This window comes from Microcaecilia unicolor, chromosome 5 (assembly GCF_901765095.1).
Source record: "Microcaecilia unicolor chromosome 5, aMicUni1.1, whole genome shotgun sequence".
NCBI classification, from domain to species: domain Eukaryota; kingdom Metazoa; phylum Chordata; class Amphibia; order Gymnophiona; family Siphonopidae; genus Microcaecilia; species Microcaecilia unicolor.
The window spans coordinates 184,438,271-184,461,738 of NC_044035.1; the positions used below are offsets into that span (position 1 = coordinate 184,438,271).

The following is a 23,468-nucleotide window of genomic DNA, read 5'->3' on the forward strand; positions in this document are numbered from 1 at the left end:
CACTATTCTATAAACCACACCTAACTTTAGGTGTGACATATAGAATAGCACTCAGCAGGAGGGGGAAGGGGTTTGGCACCGATTTTTCGATGCCATTTATAGAATTCATTCCTTAATGCAGAAATTCCACCCAACGTTAATCAAAATAGACTCAAGTACTGATATTTCAACAATTGTCAGAAGTTTTTGTCTTTTATTTCCCTTTCACAGGGCTTCTATAATTTTCTTAGCCGTCCCAATGTGTTAGCTCATCTGAATCTGTCTGGGACAGACTGTGGTTTGGATGCAGTAAGTAAGACAGTTTTATTTATAACAGACATTCTATGTGATACTTCCTATGCTCACAGGCTGGTTATTGTGTGGGTCAGTCTATGCCTTTATCTCGCTTCCTGTCTTCTGTTTTTTATGTAACACCTTTTGAACAGTTAAAATGAAACTATTTTCCATGCTGCTGCCTCTTCATGTTAGTGGTTTGAATTTTAATTTTTTAGCTTATTTCCATTCCCTTACTTCAGTCTTTTGCACATTAAAATCCTTTCAGTGCTGCTCTAAAATCCATCTTCTGTGTCATTAGTGGAAGGGACCTTACCTCTTGGGAGTATGTACAAGAGGGTCCTGGAGGCTCCATCTCCAGCCAATTGCTGTGTTATCTCTGTTGATTGGCTTTATACTATTAATATATAATATATCAATCCTCACAGAAACCAAATACCTTGTAGAAATCTACTGTATATTAATAAAATTACAAGTAGGAAAAAGCCTCAGCAAACCAAGACTTTCTAAAACATAGTCACTTCTAGGTTTCGTTGCAATCTAGGGCATAAAAAACTTCCCATGAGTCATACGTTACTCCACAAATGTCACTGTATAGCTTTTTTACTTTTTATGAAAGACACTTAACTTATGTTTAAATGTCCATCTTTACAGCAGCACTTTAATGGCTATCATCCCTCTGCCTCCCATAAGCATAAACTGCATGTGTCGTTCATAAAAAGTATAAAAACAATAAAAAGTAACGTTTGTGGAGTAACATATAACACATGGGTGGCTTTTATGTCAATGATTGCAATGAAGCCTAGAAGTGACTATGTTTCAGAAACTCCTTTGATTTTATTAATACAGTAGATTTCTCAAGGTATTTGGTTTATGTGTGGATTGATATATACTAGTTGTGAACAGTACCTCACTTCTTTCAAAAACTTTTTTAGCTTTATATTATGCCACTTTTCTCAAGCATAGCAAAGCGGTTTATAATAAAAACACATTAAAATAGGGGGTAAAGGAAGAAATAAATACAGTACATGAAATATATACATGAGGGCTGGTTACAATCAATTGTGTGTACAGCAGGGCTACTCAACTCAATCCTTGGGACATACCTAGTCAGTCAGATTTTCAGGTTTCTTACAATTAATGTGCATGAGATAAATTTGCATGCATTACCTGCATTGTATGCGAATCTATCTCATGCATAATCTTTGTGGGTATCCTGAAAACGTGACTGGCTAGGTGTGTCCTAAGGCCTGGGTTGAGAACTACTGGTGTAGAGGAAGACAGAGGGTAGTGAAGGGTAGCCATTACTAGGGCCACATCAAGGGCTGAATTGAGACCCACTAGGGAATATAATGAGAAGTGTCAACAGCCTCTTGTGCATTCAGAGAGCATTGGTTTACTCTAGAGGCTAGGATAAGAATATATTTTCTGACCATAAGTGAAAGAGCATTGAGCACCATGGCAAAACAGCTTGGTAAATAAAAGCAGTATAATGAGTGGCCTCCAGTTATGAGAGGGAAGAGCTAATAATTTATCTATATTTTTGGCGGGCTCATGCAGCACTCATCTTTTCCATTTTGAGACAGAAATCGAAGACAAAGCACATGTCATAAATGGTATTTTTTCTGAACAGTACATGTCCACATTGTTAGTCAGAAATGTGTTACACATTTTGCACTGAGGAGAAGAAGGAATGGAGTTTAGCAATGTTACAGGGTAAGATCTGTCAGGATTTTGCAAGGGAATGGGTGTGAGGGGAGGGGAAAACATCTGGTCCTTTCAGGGAGGAAATGCTGATGTCAGCACTGATCTCAGCTCTGGTGGTGTGGCTGTTTGACATATGACGATGTGGTGGAATGACCCATCCTCCTATGACACCATAGCTTTGGTGCTGTTATCCCAGCTGTGCCTTGATGCCCTTTGAACACCTGACCAGTGAAGGTGTGGTGCCTTGGATAAGATGGGTGCAGTGCAGACATTGCTATCTGGAAAAGTATCCACATTTGTTTATTCTTTGTTGCATCAAATGCTTACCCTTACCTGTTACTGATGGCTGCTTGCATAGTCAGATCTAGAGCAACATGGGTGCTGTGCCCTTACATGTAAGGATAGCAATATGGTCTTCACTAGTGGTTCATCTGATGAGTTGTATTGAGGTTTCAGAGCAGTGCTTGGAGCTTCTAAAACAAATGAAAAGCTCTATGTAATGCTTCCAGGGCATTTATAGATAATTCATATATGTTGATTATTAATCCTGTCTGTAGTATATATAAGAACTGGGCAAACTATGACCTGAGGGTTGCACATGGCCTGCTGGAGCTTTTAATCCAGCCTATGATAGTGAGTCCAAGCTCATCCCATGACAGGAAGAGCAGTATTGGGCAGATTGACTAAGCAGCTAAGGCCTTTCTGCACCCCTGTGGATCTCCGTGGGGTATAGCCCCACCCAGCTCCTCAATCCTCATTGGCCACTGCTTCCACCATGTGACTGGGCCCTCAGTGCATCCTTCAGGCCAAAGATTTGCCCATCCTTGGTATAGCTACATGTACATATATGTTATAATATTCTTGGTTTTCTTTTCCAAGTGTTTTGGAGCCATAGCCTCTGGATGCTGCTCAAACCTGGCTTATCTGAATGTTTCTAAAAACATCTTTACACACAAGTAAGCCAAAGACATTTTAACTTAGCAGTTATCATTGTTCATATCTTATTGCTGACCCAGTGGGGCAGTGCAGGCTGTATCAACACTGGGAGGATAGCACCTCTTGCTAGATTCCACCTCCCTTAGGATCTTGTCATATCATAACCAATTTGTAAGTAACATGCTCCAAGGTGAACATTAAAATAAATCTGTCCACTATCTACTGAAGACAATATAGCCAGGTCGTGAGGTGATCTGAAACCCTTTACCACACATCCTCTTTTGTCTTCTGAGCCAAGTTAGTGGTGTCCAAGTTGTGACAACACATAATAATTGAGATACTGTGAAATATATTTTTTATTACCAGAAAGACCAAAGATGTTCCTCCCGCAATTAAGCAGTTCTTCAGCCAGTCTTCTGCTCTTACCTATGTAAGCATGGCAGGGACTAAACTGCCACCGGAGGCCTTGAGGTAAGGGACAAGAAAGTAATCACAAATTTGAACTGAACTGATAAAAAAAGAGATTTTAGGGCCTGATATTCAGCTGGCGGTAGTGAGTGGTTTGCTCACTGTTGACTGAGTTATTCCCAAATATTCAAAGCCAAGCCTTGTCCAGACTTTGGCTTTGAATATCCAGTTATTTTTAAGCTGGCTAACATATAGCTGCTTAAGTCGATATTCAGCACTTAAGCTGCCATGGGGTAGCGCATAAAGATAGGACAGACTAAACCTGGTTGCTTAAGGGCTGAATATTAGCACTTAAGTGGCCAAGTACTGACTCCACCCCCGGAACTCCCCCAAACCAACCGGCTTTGAGTTAGGCGCTAACCGCAAAATTCAGTGGCACTTAGCAGGTTGAGTGCTTCTGAAAATTAGCAGCTAGCGCCAACCAAGCGATTTAACTGGTCAGCAGCCAGCTAAGTCGCTAGATGTGGATACAAGTTCAAAATGTTTGATTGGACCAGTGTAAGAAAAATCTGAAGTTTATGATGTACGTGAATTTTTGAAACCACACAGATGAGCCTGCCATGAGTGGGAAAGTGTGGGGTACAAATATAACTAAAATAAAAATAAATAAATAAATAAATAAATAAAATAAAAAATGATTAAGATTGGAGCAAACTAGGTACCTGCCTAGGGCCCAAATGCAGAGATGCCAAGGGTGGCCCATTCCAGTGCTGGAAATTTACCCCTACAGTGCTGGAAAATGCTGGACGTTTTCTCATGGGCCCCAGTCATGTCTAGTTTTGGCAGATGTACATGTCAAAAACTGACATAATAAATAGAAAATAAAAATTTGTTTATACCTTTGTTGTCTGGTTATTTCCTCTCTGTTTTCTTAGCTGTCTTGCCAGGGTCTCCATGTCCATTTGGCATTTCTTCTCTCTGCATGTCCACCATTCATCTTTTTTCTACGTCCTCTGTCCTGCCCAGCATTGCCCCTGTGTCCCTTCCCCATCTTCCCACCATGTTGATCATCTCCCTTCTTTCTGACCCTATTCTTGTCCTGTTTGTTTATTTATTTATTTGTTGCATTTGTATCCCACATTTTCCCATCTATTTGCAGGCTCAATGTGGCTTACATAGTACCGTGATGGCGATCGCCAATTTCGTTATAACAAATACAGAGTAGTATTATGGTAAAAGTTTATAAGTGACAAACACATTAGGGAATCAAGGAGGAAGAGTTAAGTTATGACCAGTTCGAGTATTAATTTCATTGTGTTGCAGGGTTCAGTCATTTAAGTTGGATCATTAGGGTATGCCTTTTTTGAATAAGATGGTTTTTAATAATTTCCGGAAGTTTGATGGGCCGTGCATTGTTTTTGTGACGTTTGGTATTGCGTTCCATAGTTGTGTGCTTATATAGGAGAAGCTGGATACATAGGTTGATTTGTATTTGAGTCCTTTGCAGCTTGGGTAGTGTAGATTTAGGTATGTGCGTGTTGATCATTTTGTGTTTCTGGTTGGTAAGTCTATGAGGTTTGCCATGTATCCCGGGGCCTCGCCGTACATGATTTTATGAACCAGAGTGCAGATTTTCCGTAAGGGTTTGGTGCTTTCGAATCTCGTTTATCCAAATATAAGTCTAGCTGCGGTGTTTTGGGCAGTTTGGAGTTTCTTTATGATGTATTCTTTGCATCCTGCATAGATTCCATTGCAGTAGTCTAGGTGACTTAGTACCATTGATTGAACCAAGTTGCAGAATATTTCCCTCGGGAGAAAGGTTTTACTCATTTGAGTTTCCACATTGAATGGAACATTTTCTTTGTTGTAGATTTCGCTTGGGATTCTAGTGTGAGGTTTCGGTTGATTGTAACTCTGAGAATTTTCAGGCTGTCAGAAACAGGAAGGATGTAATCTGGGGTGTTTAAGTTGGTGGGTTTGTTCGTGTTGTGTTGGGATGAGAGGATGAGACACTGTGTTTTTTCTGCATTGAGTTTTAGTTGAAATGCATCCGCCCATGAGTTCATGATTTGTAGGCTGAGATTCGTTTCGTTGGTGATTTATGTTAGATCGTGTTTATACAGGATAGATATCGTGACATTATAAGCATAGATGTAAAGATTTGGTTGGATAAGGATTTGGCTAGTGGGGTCATCGTTAGGTTGAATAGGGTTGGTGATAGTGATGATCCTTGGGGTACCCCACATTCTGTTTTCCATGGTGATGATATGTTCAAATTTGATATCACTTGGTATGTTCTTGTGGTTAGGAAACCTTTAATCCAATTAAGTACACTTCCACCAATCCCAAAATATTCTAGGATGTTTAATAGTATTTTATGGTTTAACATGTCGAACGCACTAGACATGTTGAATTGTAGGAGAAGTATGCTTTTGCCAGTTGCAATTTCTTCTTTGAATTTGGTTATGAGAGTGATTGGTACTGTTTCGGTGCTGTGGTTGGAGCGGAATCCTGATTGTCATTGGTGTAATGTTGAGAATTTGTTTAAGTAGTCAGTGAGTTGCCTGGTTACTATGCTTTCCAACAGAGGGATAGATGCTACCAGGCGGTAGTTGGTGATTTTGTTTGCTTTTTTCTTTGTTTCTTTGGGTATTGGGGTGAGTAGGATGTTGCCTTTTTCCTTGGGGACAAGTTCATGTTGCAACATGTAGTTTAGGTGGGCTGTGAGGTCTGCTATGAAGCGTTGGGGGGCGGATTTTATTAGGTAGCTGGGGCAGGTGTCCAATTTACAGTGAGACTTGGCGAACCTGTTAATCGCTTGGCTTACAATTTCATCGGTGAGGAGAGCGAAGTCTGTCTAGATTCGGTCTGCTGGGTATTCACTGAGGATTGGGTCCAAACACTCAATGAATTTTTTGACGTCGGTGGTGTTCTGTGGTAACGTGTTGCGTAGGTTTACAATGTTCAACATAACACTTAAGACATAAGCATCGCCATGCTGGGACAGACCAAGGGTCCATCGAGCCCAGCACCCTGTCTCCGACAGTGGCCAAAAGAACAAGCATTTCATCCCGCCCATCCCAGAAATAGTGGATTATTCCTACGTCCATTCAATAACATTCTATGTCCTTTTCCTCCAGGAAGCCGTCTAACCTTTTTTTACTCCGCTAAGCCAACTGCCCCAACCACCTTATCCGGCAACGAATTCCAGAGTCTAACCACACGTTGAGTGAAGAAAAACTTCCTCCGATTCATTTTAAATTTACTACACTGCAGCTTCATCGCATGCCCCCTTGTCCTAGTATTTTTTGAAAGCGTAAACAAACGATTCACATCTACCTGTTCCACTCCACTCATTATTTTATAGACCTCTATCATATCTCCCCTCATCCATCTCTTCTCCAAGCTGAAGAGCCCTAGACGCTTCAGCCTTTCCTGATAGGGAAGTCGTCCCATCCCCTTTATCATTTTCATCGCCCTTCTCTGTACCTTTTCTAATTCCACTATATCTTTTTTTGAGATGCACGACCAGAATTGAACACAGTATTCGAGGTGCGGTCGCACCATGGACCGATACAATAGCATTCTAACGTCCTCACTTTTGTTTTCCATTTCTTTCCTAATAATACCTAATATTCTATTTGCTTTCTTAGCCGCACCAGCACACTTAGCAGAGGATTTCAACGTATCATCAACAACGATGCTGAGATCCCTTTTTTGGTCGGTGATTCCTAACATGGAACCTTGTATTACAAAGCTATAGTTCGGGTTCCTCTTTCCCACATGTATCATTTTGCACTTGCTCACGTTAATCATTATCTGTCAATTAGACGCCCTGTCTCCCAGTCTCGTAAGGTCCTCTGTAACACTGGGGATTGTGGTTTCGAGTCCCATCTGGGGAGCCAGAGCAGCTTGACTGTTTTGCTGAAACTGGAGTCAGTTTATACTAGAGTTAGATTTTGCTGTAAAGGACAATCTATTGTGCTTAGCTAAAAGAAGCTGTAACTTGTAACATGGCAGCCATTAACTTTTTCTGTGAAATACATTTTCTCTCCTTCTGTGCCTTTTCTGAAATGTAAGGCTTGCAAGCTGACAGTTAGCTCAGAGGGAAGCAGCTGTAACCAGATAGCAGAAACCAGCTGGAACTTGTGCTGCTTATCAGTATATTGCCTTATATGGTATATGCAATGCCAAATAACTGTGAATAGACTAGAGACCAGTGTTGGAAATAGAGGGTTGTGTGCAAAGCCAAAGATAAGTTTCGTTTCCTGGGTTTTGTGTAAGATCCTCTGTCTGTAACTGCGCATGACTACTGATAAGAGTGTATAAGAACGAGTGTCAGGTGACGCTCGGGGCACAGTATCCTGAGTCTGAACTTAGTACTGTGTCAGCTAGCTAATAAAAGCTGTCATGCCTCTGGAACCATTTGCCTCTTGTCTCCTGTTACACTCTTGTAATTTTTCACAATCCTCTCGGGATTTAACCACTTTGAATAACTTTGTGTCGTCAGCAAATTTAATTACCTCACTAGTTACTCCCATCTCTAGATCATTTATAAATATGTTAAAAAACAGCGGTCCCAGCACAGACCCCTGAGGAACCCCACTATCTACCCTTCTCCATTGAGAATACTGACCATTTAACCCTACTCTCTGTTTCTATCCTTTAACCAGTTTTTAATCCACAATAGGACACTACCTCCTATCCCATGACTCTCCAATTTCTTCTGGAGCCTTTCATGAGGTACTTTCAAATGCCTTTTGAAAATACAGATACACAATAACAACCGGCTCGCCTTTATCCACATGTTTGTTCACCCCTTCAAAGAAATGTAATAGATTAGTGAGGCAAGATTTCCCTTCACTAAATCCATATTGGCTTCGTCTCATTAATCCATGCTTTTGAATATGCTTTGTAATTTTGTTCTTATAATAGTCTCTACCATTTTGCCCGGCACTGACGTCAGGCTCAACGGTCTATAATTTTCCAGATCTCCTCTGGAATCTTTTTAAATATCGGCGTTACACGGGCTACCCTTCAATCTTCCAGTACCACGCTCGATTTTAAAGATAAATTACATATTACTAACAATAGTTCTGCAAGTTCATTGTTCAATTTTATCAGTACTCTTTTTGAGAGTACTTGTTCTATGGGAAGACTGTGGGGCTTCAGTGTCTTGGAGGTCACAAGACTGACTGTTTTCTGTGAGTATATTAATTATTCTCTATGTCTGAGCCTATTAAGTCTTGTTTGCTGTGGGGGTAAGCTTTTGGCTACTGGTTCCTGCACGCTTTGCATTACTTTTGTGGACATGCCCTCTTTTGCTTACTTTGGCCGTTGGTACTCCGTCTCTGGGAGTTCAATCCAGCCCTGCTCCGATGGCAGTTTTGGTGGGCTCAACACCAATAGCTCCTGCGCTCCATGAGGCTTCGGCAACTATTTTGCCAGCAGGTTCCTCGCCCGCTACCATATCCCAGGATGTTGGTTTTGCGGGGGTAGAAGACTCTGCCCTGCTGTTTTCGCCTAAATTTGTGCTTTTATTACATTAGGCCTTTTTATTAAAGTCAACTCAAACTGCTTTTCCTTTCTCTCACGTTGCTTTTGAGTAGCAGCTTCCTAAGAAACAAAAAGTTTCCGTTTCACAGGAGTTGGAGAATGTTTCTCCTCGGGACGCAGAGGAAGTTTTATCTGTGTATTCTGACTGTCCTAGTTCTGCTGATGGCCCTGATTTTGACATTTCAGAGGCAGATGAGGGTGATGATCCTACTGTAGCTAGGCTATTTTTGCAAGCGGAGTTTGCAATCTATGGAGGCTTTAAACATTTCTTCCACTGCTTCTTAGTCCTCTGGTCCTGCTGTATCTATTATGTCAGGTACTAAGAGAACTCCTGTATCTTTCCATATTCATGAGGCTACACAGGAGCTTATTGCAGCTCAGTGGGGAGTCCCCTGATTCTAACCTCCAGGTGGCTCGTGCTGTGTCCAGATTATATCCCCTTCTGCAGTCTGATTTAGCGCTGTTTTCTCTGCCTAAGGTGGATGCCCTTATTATGGTGGTTTCTAAATGTACCACTATCCCTGTTGAAGGCGGCACTGCATTAAAAGATATGCATGACTGCAAGCTTGAGGCTTCCTTGAAGTTGTCATTCAACTAGCTGTTGTAAATTCTCAGACCATCAATTTCTTCTTCTTTTTGTAACCAGGGCTTCTTTATTATGGATTCAACAATTGTCCATGTTGGTCTCGTCTCCAGACTTTCTCTTTACCCTAGAGGCAGGGTTGTCCTATTTGTCAGACACTGTGTATGATAGTCTCCGAACATCAGCTAAGGGTATGACACTGGCTATGGTTGAGGCATTGGGCCACTGATGGGCATCCAAATCTTGTCTGCTGAAGTTGCCCTTTTGGAGAAACTATTCTTGGTGCTGATTTGGAGAAGATTGTTAAAAACCTGGGAGATTCCAAGGTCCAGCAGCTACCTGAGGACAAATCTAAGCCTCATATCCGGATGGCAAAGTCTTGTTTTCGAGAAGTGCAGAGGACTAGACCAGGGAAGGCTAGTGCATCCGCTCAAAAACCTCACTTTCCTCAGACTCAGTCTTCCTTTCGAGGAGGCAAGAAGTCCTTTTCCGCTTCCTCAAGAACCTCTCCCTCTTCACAGCCCTCGCAATGATGGGGTCAAAGTTCACTCCTTGTACATAGACATAGGAGGGCATCTTTCTCACTTTCACAGGCAGTGGACCACCATTAATGCAGACCGATGGGTCCTCGATATCATTCTCCATGGCTACAAGCTAGAATTTTCAAAGCCACTTGCAGATATTTTTCATGCTGTCCCCTTGTGGCAGCTCTGCAAAGAGTGGAGCTGTGCTAACTACCTTAGCCTCTTTAAGGCGACTGGGGGCCATTCAGCCTGTTCTTCCAGCAGAGAGGGGCATGGGTTGATATTTCATCTGTTTTGTTGTCCCAAAGAAAGAAGACTCTTTTTGCCCATTCCTGGATCTCAGAGGGGTGAACAAGTCTCTCAGAGTGCTGCACTTCTACTTGGAGACTCTTCATTCTGTCATAGCCTCGGTCCAGCCAGGTGAGTTTCTCACTTCATTGGACCTCAAGGAGGCTTATTTTCATATCCCAGTTTGGCTGCCTCAAAGGAAATTTCTTTGGTTTGCAATCCTGGGAGATCATTTTCAATTCAAGGCCTTGCCTTTTGTCCTTGCCACTGCACCTCGCACATTTTCAAAAGTTATGGTGGTGGTGGCAGCCTTTCTTCGCCAGCAAGGGATCTAGGTACATCCTTATATAGACAGTTGGCTAATTTGGGCATCTTCTTATCAAGAGAGCCTTCAAAGTACACAGACAGTCCTGTGTCTTCTTTCTGCGCTGGGTTGGGTGGTGAATTACAGCAAGAGTCACCTCACCCCCACCCAGACCCTGGAGTTTCTGGGAGTGTGCTTCAGTACCTAGGCAGGAAAGGTTTTCTTGCTTCAGCATTGTCAGCTCAAGTTCAAACAGCAAATTCTCAGGCTTCTCACTCTTCCCTGCCTGGGGGTGTGTTATTATGCTTAGGTTCTTTGGATGTTCTGCCTTGGGCGAAGTTCTTTATGCAGCTCCTACAGTCATCCCTGTTGAGCTGGTGGTCTCCAGTCTCAGAGCTTATGACCAGGTGGTGCAGTGGATGCCTCAAGCTAATAGAGTCTGACTTGGTGGATTCTACCTGCACACACTCAGGCGGGGTTGCCCTTACAGACTCCTAGTTGGTGTGTTCTCACCTCCGCTATAAGTACATAAGTACATAAGTAATGCCATACTGGGAAAAGACCAAGGGTCCATCGAGCCCAGCATCTTGTCCACGACAGCGGCCAATCCAGACCAAGGGCACCTGGCAAGCTTCCCAAACGTACAAACATTCTATAACATGTTATTCCTGGGATTTGGATTTTTCCAAGTCCGTTTAGTAGCGGTTTATGGACTTGTCCTTTAGGAAACCGTCCAACCCCTTTTTAAACTCTGCTAAGCTAACCGCCTTCACCACATTTTCCGGCAATGAATTCCAGAGTTTAATTACACGTTGGGTGAAGAAAGATTTTCTCCGATTTGTTTTAAATTTACTACACTGTAGTTTAATCGCATGCCCCCTAGTCCTAGTATTTTTGGAAAGCGTGAACAGACGCTTCACATCCACCTGTTCCACTCCACTCATTATTTTATATACCTACCTCTTCGAATAGGGAGCCCATTATCTCCACAACTCTGCACAGGGAAGCTGGTTGAAAGTGGAGGCTTCCTGGTCTATCAACAGATTGGAACTTCGAGCTGTCTTGAAAGCTCTACTAGCCTTTGCACCTCTTCTTCGCGGGAGGCCAGTGTGTGCTCTCGGACAATGTCACAGCCGTGGCTTACATGAACAGACAAGGAGGAACAAAGAGTGTATCTATAGCCCAGGAGGCGTGTCTTCTTTTTCAGTGTCTCACTGAAATCGCAAGTGGATTTCCTCAGCAGTGTGTCTCTGGACCCAGGGGAATGGCAACTTTCAACGACTGCATTCCGCCTCATTTCCACACAGTGGGGCCTTCTGGTTCTGGACCTCAAGTGCACAGATTCTACTGCTGCTTCAGTGAAAAAGATTCCTTAGGAATAAATGCACTGGTACAGCCTTGGCCGTCGGACGGCCTCCTTTAAGTGTTTCCTCCATGGTCTCTCGTGGTAAAGATGTTGCACAGGATTGTGCATCGTCCCGGGGAGGTCGTTCTTATAGCTCTGAACTGGCCTAGATGTCCTTGGTATGTGGCCTCATCCATCTTCAAATCGCTGCTTGGTTGACTCTTCCTCCTCAGATGGGCTTGAGGTACAGTACTTATGGAGAATCCCTCCCACTTTAAGGCTTGGCTCTTGGAAGGCGCGATTGAGGAAGAAGGGTTATGCAGATGATGGTATTACTACCTTGCTGCAAGTCCGAAAGCAGTCCACTTCTTCATGAAGGATTCAAAAAAGGCTTGGCTCTCAATTTGCTCAAGGTTCAGATGGCAGTGTTGGCATGTCATAGAGGCAAGATACAGAATGCCTCATTGGCTGCTCATCCTGAAATAGTGTGATTCCTCAAGGGAGTCCCTCATCTGCATCCCCCTCTTCTCAATATTTGTCCTCGGTGGAGTCTTCAAGTGGTTCTTAAGGCTCTTCAGTCATTCCCCTTTAAGCCCCTTCGGGCAGCAACTATCAAAGATCTTACTTTAAAGGCAGTATTTCTAGTTGCCATTTTGTTGGTACAGAGTGTTTCATAGTTTCAAGCTTTCTCTTGCAGGGATTCCTTTCTCCACTTTTCTGACTTGAGAGTTTCCATATGGACAGTTCCGTCTTTTTTTGCCGAAGATTGTATCTCCTTTTCATGTCAATCAGACTGTGTTTCTCCCTTCTTTTTCCAGGGAGGTCTATTCTGCAGAATATGCTTCCCTGTGACTGTTGGATGTTAAGCACATCCTTATGCACTATCTTACGCTACCAATAATTTCAGGTGGTCTGATCATCTTTTTCTCCTCTTTGCGGGACCCCGGAAGGGTTTGCTGGCCTCCAAAGTGACAGTGGCTCAATGGCTTAAGGAGGCTATTTCTTCAGCTTCATTCTGAGGGGTAGATCTTCTCCCATGCACGTCAAGGCTTATTCTACCAGGTCTCTGGCAATTTCATTGGCACAGATCTGTCAGTCAGCAATGTGTTCTTCCTTTGTTAAGCATTACCGTTTGGATGTGTCTGCTTGAGCAGATGCTTTCTTCGGGGCCATGGTTCTCGCTGCAAGGATATCATAGTCCCTCCCCTCTTAAAGATTGCTTTTGTACATCTCATTTGTCTGGATTGATCCTTGGGACGTAATGGAAGGAAAAATTAGTTAATTACCCAATAATTTTCTTTCTTATAGTCTCAAAGGATCAGTCCAGAGGCTGCCCTTCTGTGATGGTTTCGATTTTTCTGGGTTCTATATAATTTCGGGTGTCTGTTTTGTTCAGGTTCTGTTATTTCTAAGGCATTAGTTTTGCCCTTTATTTCATAGCTCTTTTTCTATCTAGAGGCTGGAGTTTTTTCTCTGGAAGTCACTACCTTTCACTACTTTGTTATCACATACTGGCTTGGTTGCTAAGTGCAGGAGGTTGTGAGCATAACTCATTAGAGTTCTGAATCTCCAACTGCTGGCGGATGGTCACAACCAATTTGTCTGGACTGATCCTTTGGGACCAAAGGAAAGAAAATCATCAGGTAATTAACTAATTTTTCCTTTCCATACATGAAGAAAAAGCTTTACAAAACCACCCCCTGAGTGGACAGTTAGAAGATCTTACAGAAACAAAATAAAGTAATGCAAATGGGACCAAATCCTAAAAAAAAAAAAGAGACAGGGAAATAAAAGAAAATATTGTTTAAGAAACAGAAGCACGCAGCCAGTTCTAGAGGGAAAATTCAACCAGTTCAGTGGTGAAAAAAAAACTGTACTTAGGAAGATGCCCCTGACAACCATTTTGGGTTGCATCTCTCACTCAAAACAGAAATTTGTTGTGGCTTTTCCAAAACCTATTGCTGAAAGGCTCAGCCAAAAGCTGTCTGAATTGGTCCCACCATAGTCATGTAACTGGGAAAGCTGGACTTCAGAATAATTCAGACCACCGATGAGATGGGAGTAACTAGTGAGGTAATTAAATTTGCTGATGACACAAAGTTATTCAAAGTCGTTAAATCGCGGGAGGATTGTGAAAAATTACAAGAGGACCTTACGAGACTGGGTGTCTAAATGGTAGATGACGTTTAATGTGAGCAAGTGCAAAGTGGTGCATGTGGGAAAGAGGAACCCGAATTATAGCTACGTCATGCAAGGTTCCTCGTTAGGAGTCACAGACCAAGAAGGGGATCTAGGTGTTGTCGTTGATGATACATTGAAACCTTCTGCTCAGTGTGCTGCTGGGGCTAAGAAAGCAAATAGAATGTTAGGTATTATTAGGAAAGGAATGGAAAACAAAAATGAGGATGTTATAATGCCTTTGTATCGCTCCATGGTGCGACCACACCTCGAATATTGTGTTCAATTCTGGTCGCCACATCTCAAAAAAGATATAGTGGAATTAGAAAAGGTGCAGAGAAGGGCGACGAAAATGATAAAGGGGATGGGACGACTTCCCTATGAGGAAAGGCTAAAGTGGCTAGGACAGCTTGGAGAAAAGGCAGCTGAGGGGAGATATGATAGAGGTCTATAAAATAATGAGTGGAGTTGAACGGGTAGATGTGAAGCGTCTGTTTACGCTTTCCAAAAATACTAGGACTAGGGGGCATGCGATGAATCTACAATGTAGTAAATTTAAAACGAATCAGAGAAAATATTTCTTCACTCAATGTGTAATTAAACTCTGGAATTCATTGCCAGAGAATGTAGTAAAGGCGGTTAGCTTAGCGGAGTTTAAAAAAGGTTTGGACAGTTTCCTAAAGGAAAAGTCCATAGACCGTTATTAAATGGACTTGGGGAAAATCTACTATTTCTGGGATAAGCAGCATAAAATGTTTTGTACTTTTTTGGGATCTTGCCAGGTTTTTGTGACCTGGATTGGCCACTGTTGGAATCAGGATGCTGGGCTTGATGGACCAGTATGGCAATACTTAAGTACTTAGGTTGTTAGAGTGAAGACAGTATAGATGGTAATATTCAGCCCACAGTGATCAGTGTTTTTTAAAATACCATCCGCAACAGGTTTTTACTACCCAGATTTTCAGCACCGGTATCCAGGCAGTTACCTTGTTAGCAGGCTGAACTTTGTTGCTAGCCAAGTAACTCCTGGCTTTACCCATGCTCTGCCCCCGACTGCCCTGGCACTACCCAGAAAGTGCTGCTGAGGCAGTCAGACCAGATATTTAACAGCACTATCCACATAATACCACTGAAAATCTAGGTGTCTACCTGTCAGTGGGACAAAACCAGGTAGGAGCTGTTCCTACCTAGATAAGCCCCACTGAATATCAACCCCAAAGGTAATAGCATAGTAACAGAGTAACATAGTAAATGACAGCAGATAAAGACCTGAACAGTCCATCCAGTCTGCCCAACAAGATAAACTCATTTTACATGGTATGTGATACTTTATATGTATACCCGAATTTGATTTGTCCTTGCCATTCTCAGGGCACAGACTGTAGAAGTCTGCCCAACACTCTCCTTGTACTAAAAGTTCTGAAGCTACTGTCGAAGCCCCTTAAAATTTACACTCAAGCCCATCCATATCTATTTAGTCACGATCAGGGCTTAGACCGTAGAAGTCTGCCCAGCACTGGTTTTGCTTTCCAATTATTGGCGTCGCCACCCAATCACCGCTAAGATTCCATGGATCCATTCCTTCTAAACAGGATTCCTTTGTGTTTATCCCACGCATGTTTGATTTCCATTACCGTTTTCATCTGCACAATGTGCTTTCACTCAGAATAATGTCTCCAAATGGGTTAATTCTGCTCATATTCTGACAGGAATGGACCTTACTACGTGCCAGGGTATCTTGGAGATTATCTCAGTTTCTCAGATTCACTGCCAATGGTACTCTCAACACTTGTATTGTGCCAAAGAATGCCACCTCCCAGAGTCCACAAAGTGAGAGTTCAAGCACCTGAAGGTGTCACTGTTGAAATATTATCTATAATTTATGCAGTGGGTCTGTGAACACCTCCCTGAATAGGAAGAATATATACTGCAACTGTGATTTAGAGCCTGACAAACATAAAACTCATTAATACACCAGTTTTAAAATTTATTACTGAGAACATGTCCAGTGAAGATAAATGGAAGAAAGTCTGGTACTGAAGTATTCCTGTTGTGCAAATAATTTATGTAGATGATCCTAGAAGGTAATTTTGTTTTTTAACTAGTGTATTTCTGATCTATGAAGCTATGGTACCTAACTTGCTTTCCATTTATATTTTTAATTTAAAACAAATCTGATTTTTGTATTGTTCAAACTCATAATGGTTCCAGTTTATAGTGGTTTACTGATTTTTACATTTCTTTTAGAGCAGTGCTTCAAGGCTTGGCATGTAACCGTCAACTCAGTGATATAGAGCTGGATCTCAGTAACTGTGAGGTAAGGGCACTTGCACAACTGTGAAAACAGATTCAGAAAACATGCGTTACCACTTCCTTTATTTCAACGGAGAGCTTAGCAAAATCTGTTCTATATCCTTGGCATAATTCTAAGAACTCATCCTACAGATTTGGAAATGGCCTCAAATCTTTTCATGTCACATTATGGCATGCCATCTCCAGAGCCTGGAGAGCTACACATCTTAGACATTTACCCTCCCTGACAGAATCCCATTTGTATTGTTACGCTACAGCCCTGTCACAAATCTTCCACAAGGATTTGGAAGTCACTGTTTTCACCCTAACTCCCACTATTAATACTGGGGTTTTCAAAAAGCCATAGGACAGGTGTGCTGCCCTCATATTCATGGGGGCAGAGGGCATTATTGTGTATATTTAATGGTAATATTATTTGTATAGACAGCATTGGTTACTGGGGCTTCGCCTCCCCCTATCTATAGTTGCAGTGTCTTATGATTGGCTCCTTGTGAGCTTGTTCCTGTTGGTTGTTGGCTGTCTGAGTTAGGGTCAGCCCTCTTTCTTTGCCCAGCACAGCAGGCTGGGTGTGAGAGGCAGAGGTTCAGTCTCAGAGTTGCCAATTTCGCGGTTTAGCCGCAGAATTGGGCAGGTTTCACGAGAGCACTGCTGTTTTCTTTGATAGCTGCGGGAGATTGGGTGGTTTTTACCACCGCGGTTGCGGATTGGGTGTGGTTTTCTCGCGGTGACTTCTGTTGGTCCAGTTGGACCAATAGAAGCCCTGCAGAGGCGGGCTCCAGGTTTCCTGCAGTGCTGGCTGGAGGACGGAGGAGGAGGAGGTAGACAGGCAAGGGGCAGGAATGATGAGGATTGAGGACAGCGTTAGCTGTCGTGGCGGCTCTCCTCCTCCTGGTCTGCTCTCTTAGGCTCAGAGCAATCAGGGGCCTGCCCGTGGCTGTGACCTGAGGAAGATGGAGCCAGCCAGTGAGTCAGTCACTGGGGAGGGGGAGGGACGGAGGGGAGCCATGATGAGCTGTTTCAACCACGTTGTGCTTTATTGGTAGTATTTTTATTTAATCTCACTTGTATTCTCAAACTTGCCGGCTTGTTCAGCATGCTGATGTTCACAGAGGAAGAATAGTAATAGAGTAGTAACTTGTTATAAATCGTTATCAGTGTGGCATTTGGAGGGGCTCGTTATAGGGACACCAGGCTAGCATGTGTTGTATCTTGAAGAGAGATTTTTTCTTCTGGTAAAGGGCCACTAAAACAGACACGTTATGAGAATGAGATCCTCATTTAGTTATTTACATTTATATCCCACATTAAACATGATTTAGGTTGAAACCGGGGGGGGGGGGGGGGGGGGGAGTAAAATCTGTATTTTTCTTCTGTGCTTAGATCAAAACAGATGGTTTGTAGTGGGAACTTGCTCCTTTTGTTTTGTAGATGGATGGTTATGAATTTGTGCTAATTAAAATGGTGTTGCAGATTATGGTGCTGATTGTGATAATTATGCTGCTGCTGATTCTGATTCTGATGATTTGCTGCTGCTGATTCTGTTTATGATGATTGTGGTTACTTAATTAATATTTATATTGACCTCATTAATATTCATATTGAACGTATTCATATTCATATTGACTATTAATATTCACATTTTCCTTATTAATATTCATATTTATCTTATTAATATTTATATTAATATTGGGCTATATTTGGGCTGGTTTTGGACTGGAAAATCTTTTTGCCATCTGGCAACACTGCTCAGTCTGTGCCTTGTATGCCATGTGCTAGCAGCTTTTCTGAGAGCTGACTTTTCTTAGTTCCACTGTGTTTCCATCAACGTTTTTTTACCTTCTCTTTCTCCTTTAGGTTCTTTCCTTAGAGCAAGTCCCTGTCCGGTATGGACTCCATGTTGCAATAGGCACAGTTCTTACAAGCAGCTGAACTGTAGATTGGATTCTCTTTGTATAGTGGTAAAGTTTTCTACTCAGGGAGGAGGAGGAGGTTTAACTGTCTGTGAGGTCATATTGGTCAGTAACACTGGACAGTGTTTGGATTGAACAGTAGCACTGGACACTGACCTAGACATTAACAATGGGCCTACCTGATCCTGCATCCTATTGAAAACCTTTTGGGCCAATATTCAGCCCAAGATGGTCAGTAGTTTTTAAGCAGCTACAATCATATGCAGATTTAAGTGCAGATATTCAATGCTTGGCCATCGACATTGAATATCCAGGGACAGGGACTGGCCCAGAAGTTATGTAGGCACTAGCCAGTATTCAGTGACTGTACCTGCTTAGCTATGTGGGCAAAGATAGGACTGCCTTTTGTGTGGTCTTATCTGTTCGGTTAACTAGGCCGGCACAGGCACTGAATGTGACTGATGCCCAAATTACTGCTGGATCCTCACCAACTCAACTCCTGGACCTTTCTGACACTATCTGGGCAGTGCCATTGTGGTCAGAGCCAATATTCAGCAGCATTGCCCAGTTAAGTGCTGTTGAATATTGGTGACCACCCTGCTCAGTGTGGTCCTGCCTGCTTAAACCAAACTGAATATTGAACCCCTTGTTGGAGGAGTAGCCTAGTGGTTAGTGCAGTGGACTTTGATCCTGGGGAACTGAGTTCAATTCCCACTGCAGTTCCTTGTGACTCTGGGCAAGTCACCCATTGCCCCTGGTACAAAATAAGTACCTGAATATATGTAAACCACTTTGAATGTAGTTGCAAAAACCTCAGAAAGGCTGTATATCAAGTCCCATTTCCCTTAATTGTTCTTGGTTTTCTTCTTTTTGTTTTTTAAGCTGTGTGTTGTAGGTTCACATTTTCACCTCTGCTCTAAAACTGAGTATACCCTAGATTAAAGGCAGCAATTAAATACTCATTTTCAGATCAATATTCAATCGCTGCAGTAAGCATTTATTCTCCCAGTTGGCTGCGGTGGTGGTGTCAGGCTGCACACTCTCCTTGTAGTTTTAAACCTCTTCTTCCTCCGCAGTTTCATTGCCTTTCATCCTTTGAAGTCCACTTCATCCACCTATTCAATCCACCACTTCTTGGGGTAGCTATTTATCAACACCCTAACAAGTCCTTCTTTTCCTTTCTCACTGACTTTGACTCGCAGATTGCCTTCTTTCTTAAACCATCCTTCCCTTTCTTTATTCTTGGGGACTAACGTTCATGCTGGAAGCAACTGGTCTATAATCGGTGACATCTTTTTTTCCAACTATCTTGTTCTTAGGTATGGGAGAGGGGGTTAAAATTTTACTGCCCTTCTCCTTAGGGAAAAGACCAAGGTGCAGCATAACAGATATATAGTCTCCAAGACTCTCTATTAACACGTTTGGATCTGTTTTCAATAAATAACTGGGGCAGTTATTCAGCATGCAATGGGATGATGAATACTTAGATACAAAAAATTTAACAGTAGCCATTGTGGGTGGAATAAAAGATGATCATATCCTATCAGCCACCACACTCTCCAATGGTTAGATATAATCTTCAATATCTACATTCACAATTGGTAAGCCTTTCCTAATGTTAACAATCTGTTAAAAAAAGAACAGCTAAAGCCATTGCTGAGGGAGTTTCCTCATTTACTGAAATCAAATCCTGTGTGTCTAACAAATTGTTCTCCAGGCCAATTAGCCTCTTAGTGTTCAATTTTCTCCTCCTACATATGATTCATAATATTTAATTTTAGTCTTTTTGATCAAATATTGTCTCAGTGCCCTTTGCCACAGCTGTATGTTTTCCTCCGAGTTAATCCTACCCCACTCCTCTCCTCTCATCCACTATGTTATCCAAGTTTGTCAATAAGGCCGTCTCTTCCTATAATACTGTTCCCATTCTCCATTCTGTAAGGCACACCAAACCCCAGCCTTGGCTGACTTCCAGAATTCTCTTCCTACGTTCCTGTGCCTGCTCTGGTTGGCTGAAATCCTACAGCCATGCTGACTTCATACATTTAAAATTCTTGCTGACCTCTTTCCAGTTTGCTGTTGCATTTTCTAAACAAGAGTGCTCTATCACTTTGGTAAACTCTCTTGCCTTCTCGTCTCTTTGCCACACTGAACTCCTTCTTCAAAGTGCCTCTATCTACAAGCCCCACTTCGCCTTTTGCCCAGACTATGGATGGCTGAGTACTTCCATGACAAGGTTCACAAGGTTAATCCTGAGTTCTTCTTTAGGTCACCTTCATCTGTCTTTCCCCCACTACATTCTCACAACCTTCCTTCAACCCTTGCCACTCTTTCTTCCTTTTATAAAATCACAAGAGGATACGGCATTTCTTTTGTCCTCCTCCAAATTCACTACCTGTTCCTCTGGCCCCATTTCTACCAATATATTCAGCTCTGTCTCCCGTACGTTTGTCCCCTCTATCTGTCATATCCTCAGTCTATCACTTAACACTGCAACTGCTCCTGATGCCTTCCAACGTGCTGTTACACCACTCCTCAAAAACCTTCACTGGACCCTACTTTCCCTTTCAACTAGCGTTCCAACTCCCTCCTCCCTCTTTTACCCAGGCTCCTTGAATGTGCTGCTGTTTTATTATTATTATTTGTAGCATTTGTATCCCACATTTTCCCACCAATTTGCAGGCTCAGTGTGGCTTACATTTGCCGTAATGGCGGGTGTCATTTCCAGGTAACAGAATTACAATGGTATTGTGTTATGGTCAGTACATACATGGTAACATACATGGAACATGGTATATATGGAACAGATCATGGTATATAGATATATCATGTGCATACATACATGTTAAAGGGAAATACATTATGGTATTGCATGAGGTTCCTGGGTAGTAAATTGGGTTTTAACGTACATTAGGTCATCGACTATAGAGAGACCCTATTCGACATAAGGTTAAAGTGGTAGTACTTGATCATTGTTAGCAGAGAGGTTAAGCAGTCATGCGATAAAAGTTCAGTTTTGTATAGATTGCGTATAATGTTATTATTTGGTATTTAGGATGGTTGTTTATGGTATGCCTTCTTGAAAAGATCTGTTTTCAGTAGCCTTCGGAAGGTGGTTAGGTCTTGCGTTGTTTTTATAGTCTTCAGTAGCACATTTCATAGCTGCGTGCAGATGTATAAGAAACTGGTCGCGTATATGGATTTATATTTTAGCCCTTTACAGTTAAGATAGTGGAGATTGAGGAATGTGTGTGATGATCTTGTTGCGTTCCTACTAGGCAAGTCTATAAGGTCTGACATGTAGGTCGGGGCTTCCCCGTAAATGATTTTATGTACCAGGGTGCAAACTTTGAATGCAATTCGTTCTTTTAGTGGGAGCCAGTGTAGTTTTTCTCTTAGGGGTTTGGCGCTTTCATATTTCGCTTTCCCAAATATGAGTCTGGCTGCTGTGTTTTGAGTGGTTTGAAGCTTCTTAATGATTTGTTCTTTGCATCCGGCGTAAATGGCATTGCAGTAGTCTAGATGACTTAGTACCATTGATTGAACTAGGCTGCGGAAAACTTCCCTTGGGAAGAAAGGTTTGATTCTTTTAAGTTTCCACATTGAGTAGAACATTTTCTTTGCTGTATTTTTCGCATGGTCTTCGAGTGTGAGATTTCGGTCAATTGTGTCTCCCAGAATTTTCAGGCTGTCTGAGACCGGAAGTGTGTAGTCTGGGGTGTTTATGGTATTGGGTTTGCTTGTGTTGTATTGTGAGGACAGGATGAGACATTGAGTTTTCTCTGCGTTTAGCTTTAGTTGGAATGCGTCCGCCCATGAGTTCATTATTTGGAGGCTGTGTGTGATTTCATTTGTGATTTCGGTTATGTCTTGTTTGAATGGGATGTATATCGTGACATCGTCAGCATAGATGTACGGGTTAAGTCCTTGGTTGGATAGCGATTTGGCTAGAGGTGTCATCATCAAGTTAAAAAGGGTTGGTGAGAGCGGTGATCCTTGTGGTACTCCACATTCAGGTTTCCATGGTACTGACGTTTTTGAGTTTGAGATCACTTGATAGGATCTTTCTGTTAGGAAGCCTTTGAACCATTTTAGTACATTTCCTCAAATCCCGAAGTAGTCTAGGATGTTCGGGAGTATTTGGTGACTGACCATGTCAAATGCACTGGACATGTCAAATTGTAGGAGTAGTACATTGTTTCCAGTTGCAATTAGTTGTTTAAATTTGGTTATGAGAGTGATTGTGATTCGTGTAATATTGTAAATTTGTTTAAGTAATTGGTGAGTTGTTTGGTTACCATACTTTCCATTAGTTTTACTATCAGGGGGATGGATGCTACTGGTCGGTAGTTGGTTGTGTCATTTGATTTTTTTCTTTAAGTCTTTGGGTATGGGTGTAAGTAATATATTTCCTTTGTCCTTGGGGAAGAGTCCGTGTTGTAGCATGTAGTTCAGGTGTGACGTGAGGTCTGTTATGAAGCGTTTGGGGGCTACTCTTATTAGGCTGCTGGGACAAATATCAGTTTGGAGTGGGTTTTGGAGAAGTTTTTGAGTGCTTGAGTGATGGTTTCTTCGGTTAGCAGATCGAAGTCATTCCAAGTTTGGTCTGCTGGGTATTCACCGGGAGTAGGGTCCAGGCAATCCATAAATTTTTCGTGATCAGTGGTATTGAGTGGCAATGAGGATCGAAGTTTTATAATTTTCTCATTGAAGTAGTTGGCAAGTTGGTCTGCCAATGGGGTGTCTGTGCTGGTTGTGATAACTGGTGTGGTGTCTATTAGTTTATTGATGAGTTGGTAGAGTTTATGTGCATCTTTGTAGTCTGGTCCTATTTTGGTTTTGTAGTATGTTCTTTTGGTTTGTCTTATTGTATATTTGTATTTTCTTTGCATTTGTTTCCAGTCTTTGAGTGAATGTTCATTTTTTTGTTTTTTGCCATGCGCGTTCGAGTCTCCTGACTTGTGTTTTTAATTTTTTCAGTTCTTCGTTGAACCAAGGTATTGAGCTGTGTCTTTGTGTGGTTCTTGTTTGTAGTGGTGCAATTTTGTCTAGTATGTTCTTGCATCTGTCGTCCCAATTTTGGAGATAGTATTTGGAGTCTGTCTGTGCTAACCATTCATTTTTGTAGATCTGTTGCCAGAAT

General features: G+C 42.1%; 1 protein-coding gene across 1 annotated transcript in view; it reads left to right on the forward strand.

The window, feature by feature from the left end:
• Positions 1–216: 216 nt before the first annotated feature.
• The window catches only part of CARMIL2 (capping protein regulator and myosin 1 linker 2), a 591,305-nt gene continuing 568,053 nt past the window's right edge, over positions 217–23,468 (forward strand). Inside the window, 4 exon segments of the mRNA XM_030203654.1 lie at positions 217–288; positions 2,860–2,936; positions 3,283–3,387; positions 16,350–16,419. Coding sequence (XP_030059514.1) covers positions 3,353–3,387; positions 16,350–16,419 — 105 coding nt within the window. The 5' untranslated portion in view covers positions 217–288; positions 2,860–2,936; positions 3,283–3,352.